The sequence below is a fragment of the Pseudonaja textilis genome, chromosome 1, assembly GCF_049901715.1.
Source record: "Pseudonaja textilis isolate UNSWEBS1 chromosome 1, rPseTex1.2, whole genome shotgun sequence".
In the NCBI taxonomy this organism is placed as follows: Eukaryota; Metazoa; Chordata; class Lepidosauria; order Squamata; family Elapidae; genus Pseudonaja; species Pseudonaja textilis.
In genome coordinates, this window is record NC_141990.1 from 162,700,441 (window position 1) to 162,712,997 (window position 12,557).

The 12,557-nt window shown below is 38.5% G+C and overlaps 1 protein-coding gene across 7 annotated transcripts in view; it reads left to right on the top strand.

The window, feature by feature from the left end:
• Positions 1-2,899: 2,899 nt before the first annotated feature.
• Positions 2,900-12,557, top strand: part of IKZF2 (IKAROS family zinc finger 2) — a 129,454-nt gene continuing 119,796 nt past the window's right edge. For 3 of the 7 annotated variants that reach the window (XR_015740692.1, XM_026707589.2, XM_026707594.2), the window contains exons 1-3: positions 2,904-3,444; positions 5,992-6,040; positions 6,530-6,634. Coding sequence is in view for 6 of the 7 variants with exons in the window: in XM_026707589.2 (XP_026563374.1) it covers positions 6,007-6,040; positions 6,530-6,634 (139 nt within the window). In the remaining variant the exon portion in view is untranslated. Of the gene's footprint in view, positions 3,445-4,395; positions 4,475-5,991; positions 6,041-6,529; positions 6,635-12,557 lie in introns of those variants that run through there. The other 4 variants (XM_026707592.2, XM_026707593.2, XM_026707595.2 and 1 more) reach the window with 4 other exon arrangements.

Genomic DNA, 12,557 nt, shown 5'->3' on the forward strand with positions numbered 1-12,557 from the left:
TAGGTGGAGATTTTGAGATTTGATTTACAATTGCACATTATTTTGACAGTTATTATACATTTGCTGTTGACTCCTTTTATTTCAATTGTCAATAAAAGGTTATTAAGAATAAAAACCAATATTTACCAGAGTTAAAGTACAACTAAATCTTGGGAAAACTCCAGATTTAAGAGTTATTCCTTCTGTATTAATTAAATCTGATGCTAATGATTAATACTGCATGCTTCACTTTTCATTATATTGATAAATCAAAGCAACTCTCTTTTCTAAGGCCAAATTATATAGAGAGCCAAGGTTCAAGTAATGTGAGGCATTCTGCCTGACACATTTTCATCTCAAGCTTCAAAGACTGGTCTTTAAATAACTATATGTCATATAAATGCATCAGTGGAACGGGACAGGGATGGATTGAAATAAGAGAGATATTAAACAAGAGTGATCAATTTTTCTTGCCTCCAAAAAGTTCTGTTTATCTTTATTATTGGCAGAAACCAATATGGTGACCAGTTGAATCCCAAAATTAAGTTCTATTCTGCTGCAAATAAGAAAAAGGTAATAGGTATTAAAGGAGGCTGAGTTGTTTGGAATTCAATTTTATTATTTAAAGGAGATCTATTCATGAATGGTCAGTTATGGAATATTAATGTATCCCTGTGAAAGTATTTAAGATGTGCAATTTTTGCCTTAACCTTATTCACCACAAGCCCCTCCATGCAGCGCAGCTTCCACTTCCAAGCATTTAGACAATTGGGCAGCGCATTCATCTTTACTCTCTTCTATTGCCCATAATATGCTAGGAAGAGAAAGGAAGTCAAGCCCAGCTTCTGTGCAAACAAAATAATTGCAGATGGGCCTTTTCAGCTAACTACAATGTCTTAAACTCACAAAATCCCTTTACCCTCTAGTTTTAAGTTTCTGGATGTTACCATAAAAGAGGACCTGACCTGGGGTGCTCACGTTGCAGCCCTGGTCAAAAGGGCCCAGCAGAGATTATACCACCTGAGACTTCTCAAGGAACAAAAACTGAATGAGAAACTGCTGGTGACCTTCTACTGCTGCACCATACTGCACCTCTGTGTGGTTTGCCAATTGCACAGTGGCAGATAGGAAAGCACTCCAGAGGGTTAACGTCATTGCCCAGAAGATCATTGGCTGCCCTCTCCCCGCTTTGGAAGAGCTTTATAGCTCCGCTGCCTTAAGAAAGTTCGAAACATTCTCAAAGATCCATCTCATGCTGGGCATCCTTTTTTTTGAACTATTACTATCTGGCAGATGGTACAGAATAATAAAAAGAAGCACATATAGGCTGAAAAACAGCTTCTACCCCAGGGCAGTAGCTCTCTTGAATTCTACTGTATAGTGCAGTGTTGGAGGTTTTCAGTTCAACGTGTGGAGTGTGAAGGATGTGTGTTTGTGTTTATTTTCATGGTCATGATGTACACTGAAGATGGTGTTTGATTTCGTTGTACGGGGTGCAATGACAATAAAGAAAATTAAACCCTACTATACACAAATCAATGGGGTGGGGTGGGGTGGGCTGTGGTGGTGAGGAGGAATCCACTGGCCATTTCCTGAAAAAAATTGGGCTAGTGATATGAGAAGCAATCTGCTTATCTTTTAAAATGTTTGGCATAAGCATCAATATTTATTATTAATATACTTATAATCTATTTTAGCCTATAAATCAATTTAACAGTCAGTGAAATTTACTTTTGAGTAGACATGCACTGCACACAGCAGGTGGCAGCACTTTACTAATCTTGAACAATTTAAGCAGAAATAAACCTTGTTAGCCCTTGGGTGGGAAACCACCTGGAAATCACCAGGTATAAATTAAACTGGGAAGTTGAAAATCCATTCTATAAGGAGATAATGGCAAACCTCTTGTTAAGAAAATTTCAAGGAAGACATTAATTCAAGCATGGGTAAGATTACAAAAAGGCCTTTGAATTTGTGTTATAATCTCAAGTTCTCAGCAACCAAGCACAAGAAACAGTGAACAGGAAGGTCCTTCTGAATATATCGAAAATGCCCTTCCTTGAGTTGGCCACAGAAGTCTTCACTCCCAAATGGGGGAAACTTGAAACTTGGGACAGAACAAGATCACATGTTTCTGAAGAGCTCTGGCTCTGAGACATCTTATAATACTGTACTATACTTGGATTAGAGATCTTGGTTTATTTCAAGTTTGAAGGCTAAAACTGATTTAAGACCATATGCTTAACCTTGGATTAAATCAAATCAAATCAAATGTTTATTGTCAATGCACAACATGTGTACAATGAAATTGGAATGAGCCTCCCCTGGTGAAGGTATTAACTAATATTTTACTAAATTAACCCAATATTTGCATTTGGCAACACTAAAATATAAACTGAGGGTAGCTACAGGGTTTCACATAACATAAAGATAAAATCTCCTTCCAAGCTGAGGGCTACTATGGCACATCCATCTATTTTTCTTGGCATCTATATGGGAATAATTTGGCACCTTCTGGGATATACATTATAGATATGCAAAAAAAAACCAAAAAAAAAACCCTTCCCAATTTTTAGCGTACAGCTTTGCGAATTCCTGGGGTCTCCCATCTCTGTATTTGGTGCATCCAATCACGCTAAGATGTTTGAGATCAGCCAAGGATGGCACAACGTACTGAACCACAATCGCGTTAGCCTAGTGTGTTTGAAGCCCATATTAAAACTATTTTGCAGTGCGATCTCTCCCCCCCCCCTCTCTCACACACACTTTTTATTCTATTTCGCTTCCGTGTTACAATTATGTTGAGACAGGCAACATTGGAACTACAGTGCTCAACCAGCAGAGTTTTACAGCAAGGAGCGGTAAAAAGGCCCCCTCCCTCTCCCGAAAGTTTATGCCGTGCCGGCAGCTGTCCCGGGGTCGCGATGGGACTCGTTCCCCCTGCTCCCGTGGCGGAGCGGGGTCTACCCAGGCACCCAGCGCCTCCGCCTGGGAAGAGCCGCCTGAGCTCGGGAGCAAAGAGGCTGCGGGCGTGTTCGGGGACTTGTCCTGTAATCGATTGCCGAGTCAGCTGAGCAGCGCTGCCAAGCCAGGCAACGCGCTTCCCAGATCGCTCTCTCCAGCTCAGAGTGTCTGGGTGAGACAACTGTGATGCCTCTGTGTGTGTGTGTGTGTGTGAGTGAGTGAGTGAGCGCGCGAGCGAGCGAGCGAGCGTGTGAGTTGCCGGATCGGTTTCTCGGGGTTTGACCAGTTGTCCCAGGCTAACCCTGCTCTCTGAAGATGGAGGAAGTAAAAAACAGGATTACCCTTAGCTACAGATCCACTGCCTTAGTTTCCATAACCAACTGCGGGGCGCAAACACACGATCGCTAAGCCTAGGAAAGAAACCGAGAAAGGAAAAGACTCATTAACAAAACAAACAAACCGGGAGGATGGTGGAATTGTTTCCCTACGCGCATTGCTAAGGTAAATCTTTGTTGGGCTATTTCTTCGGCTCGGCTGGTGGCGGATGGAAAGGAGAAGATTTCTCTCTGGAAAGGCTGCCTGCCGGGCTCTGTCTTCAGTGTCGTCGGGATGCGTTGCTGAATAGGGGTGTGTGTGTGGCTGAGAAGGGCAGGGAGGCGGACAAGGTCTGTCACTGAGTACCACGCAATTATGGAGCATCTCTAACCTCGGGGTCAACAGGACTTGTTGCTTTTTAATCCCCAAATAAAGCTTTAGAATAACATAAGGAGGCGAAAGGGCTAGATTTGCATTTCTGTTCGGAAAACGACCATTTCATGTTGGCCGAGCCATTTCGGTGAATGCGGATTAAAGAATGCCGAAAAGAACAACAACAGAATTTTGATTTCTAGGAGGCTAATCGATTAATTCGTCCCCACTTTTTTTTTTTTTTAATACGGTGGGCTTTTGTTTTCTTAACTGAACTGGGCTTGTCAGTTGCAGTTAAGAGTCTTCAGTCCACGATGCACGAGGATCCCCCCGACGAAATCTCCTCGAATGATAACACAATATTTCGTGGCACGCCACGCCACGCGTTCTGTTTCAAAAATGCAGTGTTTCAATTAATTGACAGCGCGCGGAAAGAAACAGACGCCGGTAAAATTAGGAGCTCGTTTTATTTTGGCTAGGGCCAAAAATAGTGGCCTAGGTTTCTGGATTCTTTTTTCTTCTTCTTCTTCTTCTACTTCAAGTCCGCGATCTACTACTCCTTTCAACTCCCCCCCTTTCTTTTTCTTCTTTCCTCCAAGATTTTCCCCCCTTCCCTCTCGGTTCTTAAGGAACCGGTGGATCAAGTTTTCTCTCATCTGGTTAATCGCACTGCTGTAGCTTTGGCTGACCTCTCTCTCCCTTTTTTTGTTCTTCATCTTTCCTGAAAGTACGTGCCATTCCCAACAAGCCCATCCTGAAGGGGGGTGGGAGGAGAGAGAAGAAGCTTCCTTCTTCATTTTTGCTTTGTTTCCCTTCCGATCCGCTTGCTCTGAATGATCTACCTGTAAGTTTTCTCCATCTTCCCTTGAACCCTGGAGGAGGGAGGGGGGAAATGAGGGAAAAAAAAAAAGGGATCTGACTTATTTCAAAAGGCGCCCCCATCTCGCTGTAGTTCCAGAGTATTGTAATTCCGTCTTTCTCTTCGTTTTTGGTTGGGAGGAGGGGTAGAAGCTGCCATCAGAATTTGGAAATGGTGAACAAACTTTTTTTTAAACCACAGAACTTTTCTTTCTCTCTCCCCCCCCCCTTTTACCTTTCTATCCACCTCATTGGCTGGGATAGTATTTCTCTCCCCCCCGTGGGCTTTAGGAACTTTTCCCCCTTGTTACCGTGTATGTTACCTGCTGAAGGTGGAAGATAAGGTAATTTTGGAAAGGCATGAGGGGATTGCTCTTATGCTAAAACATTTAGATCTCAAGTATTATTCTTAAAGCCATGTAAACATCAACACGATGGCAGCGTTGCCCGATGAAATCCAAGCATTATACTGAGTATCTTGGGAATTTGATATGTTGTATGCCAAAGAGAAAGGAACGCAGCAGAGAAGTCTTTCTTAAGGAGGGGGATGAGGTAAAGGGAAGTGGTTTAGGAGACAAGAAATGGAGCTGCCTGTTTTCCAGTAAGTAATGGAGAAATTCCAGGAGCTGGAGCTAAATATACTTAGCAATCAATACAGAAATGGTTCATTGTGAATAATTTAACTGCTTGATGTAATAAGAGTTTTGAAACTAAAGGCAAAAGGGAGCCGGGAAACTAGGAGGGAAAATGCAATTTTTTTGCCGGCCATGGTTTTTTCCTTTTAAATTTCACTTTAATATGTTGATTATTTACCTTATTTTATTTCATTTTTATACATACAGTAGATGACGGAGTGTCATCTAATATGGTTATTTGATTTCTAGAAAGTAATAGCGTGCTCCTTGCTAGCAAAGTGCTTCAAAAAAACTTTTGAGACTGCAGTAATGCATGCAATCTGGAACTACTTTAAAAATTGCTCCAGGGTTAAAAACTTAAGCTAGAATAAACTGGTTCCTGTGCAAAAATGTTATATCAGTGTCATGGAAGCATACATTTCCCATTTTTTGTTCAGCATTTTTTTGTTCACACCATAATGGTAAGAAACTTTGTAGCACTGACATTTGACAGTACTTAAAAACCAGTCCAAAAATTCCTACTTGAGATACTCAGATTCCCTGTTGGATTTATTAACAAATATGCTCCTGCCTTTGTGTAGAAGTAGCTGTTGATTGTTAAGTCAGTTAACACATTCCTGACCTAAATAAGATTTATTTAGAATCTGGTTAGTAATTATTTTAGTGTGTGATTCCCCCCTCACCACCTCCACAAGGTTCATTTTGGGAAAAAAGTAAATTAACCTATTCTGATCACTGGGTACTTTCAGAAAGATTCCAGGCAGAAAGCCTTCTGCTATGACAAAAAGGAGAGTTCACTAAGAAACCTAGATCTTTCAAGAGTTGGCAGAGTGAGGGCATCTTTGACCGTCTATTTTTTATTTTATAGCACTGCACTTTGATTATGGAAGTGGAGGCTACTGATGGATACCTGCCCTGTAAGTATCAGTTTAATTTTCCTGTCGTTGTTTGGGCTTTTGCCTTATTGGGCGATGAAGATAATTTTTTTATTATCATATTTTATTTTTTGTTAATTTGGTCATTTCAGTGACACTGTATAGATGTCTTGAAAGGCAGTTGGTAGGCAGCCTATATGGAACATAATCTTTCCCTCTTTGTGTTTCTTTTTTCTTTTTTAAATAAACCATACACTGTATGCAAAGGAACTGAGTGTGAAATTGAAGGGGTGTGGACATTTCTTTGGCCTTGTCCCAAGACCATAATATTAAACCAGTGTTGTTAATGTTGAGCAAGCCAATAAACAGACCTTTTTGCCATACCTTGTAAGCAGTTGTAACCTACACCCTAGCCTTTAATGAATGGAAAAATCTAATAACTTGGGAGCAAAATTACCAGAAACAGTTTTCTCCTGGGTGCAAATAACAGTTTTTCTAAATAAAAACTGACACTTTTTAAAAATATAATAGGTGACCATGACCTTTCACCTGAAAGGGAACACTCCAATGTGGCGATTGACCTTACTTCAAGCACACCCAATGGGCAACATACCTCACCAAGTCACCTGACAAGCAGTAAGTTATATTTTAAAGTGTTTTGCATAATAGATTAATTAATCTTGTTCAGTCTATGAGGTTGGTTTGTATACAAAGAACAGAGGGCAGATTGGTTCTTCATATTAATATATACCTGAATGTGATTGTTAGTCTGAATTACTCCTAATATCAGCGTTCCAGGGAATATCCATTCCGATTAATATCACCCCCCTCCCACTTTCTCAAGCTATATGGCAGCAATGAATTAGGATTCCATATCTGACACCTAAATTGCTAATGAGTTTAATCATGTTTAGTTGAACGTGATAGGAAAACTTAAACTTGTTGGAAGTTGGGTGAGAAGTTCTTTTGTAATGCATACATGGCTACAGATTAGTTCCAAGCAAAAGATATTTCAAGGTATTCAAGTATTCCAAAAATATATTTGGTGGACTGAATGATTGAAAAAACACACATAAAATGTTCTTTATTCCACCTCCCTTGCCTTTACTTTTTACTTTACTTTTTTACTTTACTTTTCAAAATGAGTTTTATGTTTTTGGATGCTTGCAACACTTTAAATGCTTAAAAAATAAAATATACATTTTCCTTGGCTATTGACATTTATTTACCAGATAGCTTCATTGTTGTTTGAAATGTTAGATATTCATCTGTTCTGGTTTATACAACTGAAAATTTTTATTTTATAACTCTTCCATCTGCCTAATTTTCTTAGCAACATATTTTATGTGATTTCCTCCATTTTTTGTTATTTCACAGGTACTTTTAAAATTCTTTTTTATATCTTTTTTTTACTTGGGACTGTAAATAAATAGTTATATATTATTCCAGATTAAATTCTGCTTCAAATAGAAATGTGCAGTAATTAAATATGATCTTTCTATCATCTCTTTCTGAGAGGGAGCTATAGCACTCGGTCATTTTTTTCTGTCCTTTAGCAAATTATGAGTGAAAAAAAATAGTTTTTATGAGTGTGTGAATTGCAAGATTATTAAAAAGCGCTCAGTTATTTACTTGTTGCTAATGATATGTTATTAGTGTCCTGGATTAAATTTTATGGATTAGTCTCATGAGGAGCATAAATAACATTTAAACTGAGGAGTAGAAGTTTAGATATTATTTATGTTTCTTATGAAACTAGGAAGAGTGGAGTGTATAAGGGACCAATATTTTCTCAGTGGGTTTAATCTGGTTAAATATTCCTAAAATATAATAAAATGTAGAAATAAGTTGATGTAAGAGACAGGAGATTTGATGTATATATTCTAGTTAATCTACTACAGTGTGTATTTTTTGGTGGCCAAAATTGAGATCTGAATAATGAAAACTTTGGTCATTTAGTCTTAACTTGTTGCACCTCCAGGAGTTAATTCTTTCAAATAAATAATAGAACAATTTACCATGAGGCTCCTTTGAAAAGATCAATTGAGAACTACATCCCTTAACATGATCTTAGTTATTTGTATCCCGTTAAAACAAGAAGGAAGCCCATAATAGGCAACTGACTTGGCTTTTTATATACTGTAAATATTGTGTGTACCAGACAGAAGAAAGAAAAAAAAGCTGCTTTTGAAACAAACCATTCTCACCCAACTGTATTAAAATTACATGCTTTGGAGAGAAGTGTTTTTTCCTCATATTTATTAGCCTGTGGCAATTCCAAGTGAGTAAGACTTGGCTATACTATGCATGTTTTTATGTTTCCTTCCAAAAGGTTGCAGGTCAAAAATTTTTGGCACATATTTCACAGATGTCAGCTTCATCTTTTCATTACTGCATCTATTATTACACTTACATAGATTATAGATGAAGCCAAGTTTTCCTCTTTTTAATGAGGATGCTACCTTCTACATTAGATTGGTTCTTGTAATGTATTACATATACTTTAGTGAAAAAATGCTGTGCTTTGAATTATTAATTTGAGTACCTTATTGACAGGTTTGTAATTGAACATTGATGGGAAATATAAATAAGAAACAGGACTTCTCTCTAATTTTGTTTCAGTATCAAATGATGATATAGCCTGTCATGGAACAAAAATTACATTCATTATATACATATTGTATAATGAAATTGTAATGCATGAGTTGTATGAGCATTTGCTATAGCAGATAGGAAAACTCTGGACCATAATTGGTTGAACAATTATGATCAACCAACAGATCAATAAATTGATCAATAAAATAAAAGATACTGATGATACAAAGGATTGGGGACACTTCTTATTTTTGATATTTTTATTCTGACCTTGCTTGTTGCTGTCCCAAGTAGCTGCACTGTCTACCTGTAAAGCTGAGTTGGCTTTGCCCTGGTCTGATCAAGCAGAAAAGATTACTGAGAGTTTTCACCTGTAAGTGATAAGTCCCTTGCTCAGTCGGAGGAAGTAACTGTAGTTAAAGGTTTGTAAGAGATGTTCATAACACACTGATATGTGTAGCTCTTGGCATTTACACATCTACACTCTGTTTCATGCTCAAAACATTTCTAAAAAGCTGAAAACAAACTGTTGGAGAGGCAAGGGGTTTGGGAAGGTTTGCACTTGAAATGGTTCAAAACAAAATGTTTTGCACACCCCTGTAATTTAGTGATCTCAGTCATTTCAGCACAGAGAAAAATACAGCAGCGGATAAAATTTAACACCCTCTGATTTTCTAGTATGTGTTGAAAATCTTTGTATTGTTTTACAGACAACATAGATACTATATATCTTAAACAGTGGTAGAGCCTTCTTCACTTCCTCTTTTACCACTTCTGGTGTTGAGCAAGATGCAGAGTTTTGGCTCTTGCTGTTCTGGCAACCTAAACCATTGTTAATTGATGTTGTATTGTGTCTTTGATGTTGTCTCTATCTTCTTTTGGATCTGCCTCTTGTTCTTCCTCATGGTGGAGTGCCATGTGGTAAATACCAGTCTAGATTTGCACAAATGTTTCCAATTATGTTCTTAGCTGTGGCCCACCAGTTCTGTTCTTGGAGGTATCAGTTCCTTTGGTTTTTGCTATATGCGTCTTCGCTTTCGTAGCAATGATTGGCTTATATTCTTACACATAAAGAAAAAAAATGGATTTGGAACACCAGTCCTTCTATGTCTGCTTTCTATGTATTTTTACATAGAAGAACGTGTGGACTTGGAGTGGTGTTCTTCAAGTATGAATACTCTTTATGGGGATTTGTATTAATATCATCAATCATTTGTAATATGTTGGAAAGGTTTTGCTGTGCTGTCAGTAGTCTATGGCTCAGTTCAAGTCTAAACTGATGCCTGATTCATTTGGTTAACTCAGCCTTCTAAAATTTGGTGATTCTTATCTGTATAGATCTTCAAATCCCATAATGTTTCAGTAATGCTGGGAATTAGGGAAGTTGGTGTCCAACATATCTGAAAAGCATTAGATTGGGTTACACTGGGTTAACTGCATGAAAATGTAAGAGATTATTGCTCTAGGTCTGCTTTGATTTAATAAAGCATTTTTCCAATCAATTGTCTGGCTTTCTGATTCGTGCATCTAAAAAATGTCCAACTAATGAAATGAAGTTTCGACAACTTATATTAATTATTATCTGCTGTTAACAGGGTTTACTTATAAGCTTCTTTCACGTTCACATTTCTTTTGCGAATGTAAATTATAGTAACAGTTTGGATTATTTTAACTGAGGAACATTTTTCCTAAAATGTACAATAAGGGCTTTTTAACTTTAATTGCTGCTTAATTGGTCCCTATTCTGGTGCTCTCATTGAAAAATGATCCTGATGTTGGGAAAGACTGAACGCAAAAAGAGAAGGAGAAGACCGTGAAGTGGCTAGATAGTGTCATTGACACAGTGAACATGAATTTGGGCAAACTCGCGGAGATGGTGGAGGGCAGGCTATCCTGGCATGATGTGCTCCGTAGGGTCACAGAGACTTAGCAACTGAACAACAATATTATGGTGCTCTTTCTGCTATTGAAAGATCCATTATATACAGGTAGTCCTCAATGTACAACAGTTCACTTAGTGACCATTCAAAGTTATAAAAGCACTGAAAAAAGTGATTTATGACCGTTTTTCACACTTACGGTTCTTGCAGTATCTCCATGATCATATAATCAACATTTGGATGTTTGACACTTGACATGTATTTATAAAGATTGCAGTGTCCCAGAGTCATGCAATCACCTTTTGTGACCTTCCCAAAGGCAGAGTCAATGGGAAAGCCAGCTTCACTTAACAACAGTGTTACTTATCAAATGCAGTGACTCAGTTAACAACAGTTCCAAGAAAAATAGTAAAATGGGGCAAAATTTACTTAACAAGTGTCTCACTTAGCAACAGAAATTTGGGGCTCAAGTGTGGGTTATAAGTTGTGGACTACCTGTATACAAAGGTTTTATTTGTGATTTCTTTGTAAGTGTTGCACTCTGGTTCATTAACTTATGGCATACAAAGTATTGAACAAGTGTGTTGTTATTTTTCCACTTTTTCCAGAAAGTGATGAAGAAAAACTTTGGATTTACTTTAAAGTATAATAAGAGTGCTTGCAACTTTAAGGTATCTTTGGAATTAATCTAACAAGCTGAAACTGGGAACTGGCACCAATCTCCTGTGCCATGCATGGCAAAAGTCTTCCATCCCCAAAACAGGCTTAGAACTGAAGATGTTCAACTGGTTAAGAGATTCCATCATTCAGGAAGGAAGACCATGTTTAATCCTGAAAAATGGATCTGATAAAAGCCATACCTACCCCCCACTACCAAGATATTACTATCCTTACCTTCAATAAAAGACATAAAAAATTGAACAAGTAAACACCTGGGTGTTCTGAGGGTGTTGTGTCTTTCCCAAGATAAACCCTAATCTGAAAGTCCCCCAGGTTTTCCCTACCCAAAGGAAAGTCAAAGTCCCTTCCCCTGCACCCACATGTCCATCACATGGTCCAATCTGTCCACAGTCCCAGCTGGAGATGCCTCCCAGTCATGGCTCTCCAGGTGCAGGCTGAATGTCCTTGACTCTCGGAGAAAGGAATGTTGTGACTATCTATCTCTACCCACTTTGTGCAACCCCCCCTCCCAGTTTCTCACAGCAGGGGCCTAGGCACTAAACATGGCAGCCCTGAAGATCCAAAGAAAATGATGGCCTTTAGGCCTGATATCCTTCATCTGCTGCTGCTGCTGCTGCTGCTTTCTTCAGGTTAGCACTATGGTGTACCAGGAGAGGGGTGGGGCAAAAATGAAGCTTCATCCATGACCATTCTTTTATTGTAAGCTCGCTAGCTCAGTCAACTTAGTAGGAAATCTTTTTTACTGTGAAAAAGAGAATGCACTACAACTATTTATTACAGGGCCCATTTATTTATTTATGTCTATAGCTCTTGTGATTTAAATGCTTAGGGCCTGTATTAGGATTGTGGAGACCGCTGGTAAAGTCTATCCTTAACCAAGTAAGTTTACTAGGTGACTTGGGGTGAGGAATGAACTTGCGACCTATCTTACAGGGTTGTTTGCAAAAACTAAAGAGAATTTAAAGTATGTTGTCTCAAGTAACTTGAAGAAAATGGGGTAGAAATCTAAACAAAAATAACTCACTTTTCAATGAAAGTAGTATGACAGACAAAGTATCAGCAATGTGATTCTCCATTTTGGATAATGTACTTCATTAGCAAACTTTGCTTTAATTCAGCCATGCACATACAACATGGCTTCTCAAGGAGGTGATCTGTCCAGGAAAAAAAAGATTGTAATAGAAGAGTTGTGTGTTTTAGTTCCCATTCAGGAAACAGCTTTATCAGAATTGTGCAGAGATTTCCATTGAATAAACAAGGGTGGTTCTAAATCATAGGAATATTAGAAGCAAGGAAGAATGATTCTAGCTTAATATCAGTTTAGATCAGTGATGGGATTCAATTTTTTTTACTTCCAGTTTTCTGGGCATGGCTTGGTGGGCGTGGCAGGGGAAGGATACTGT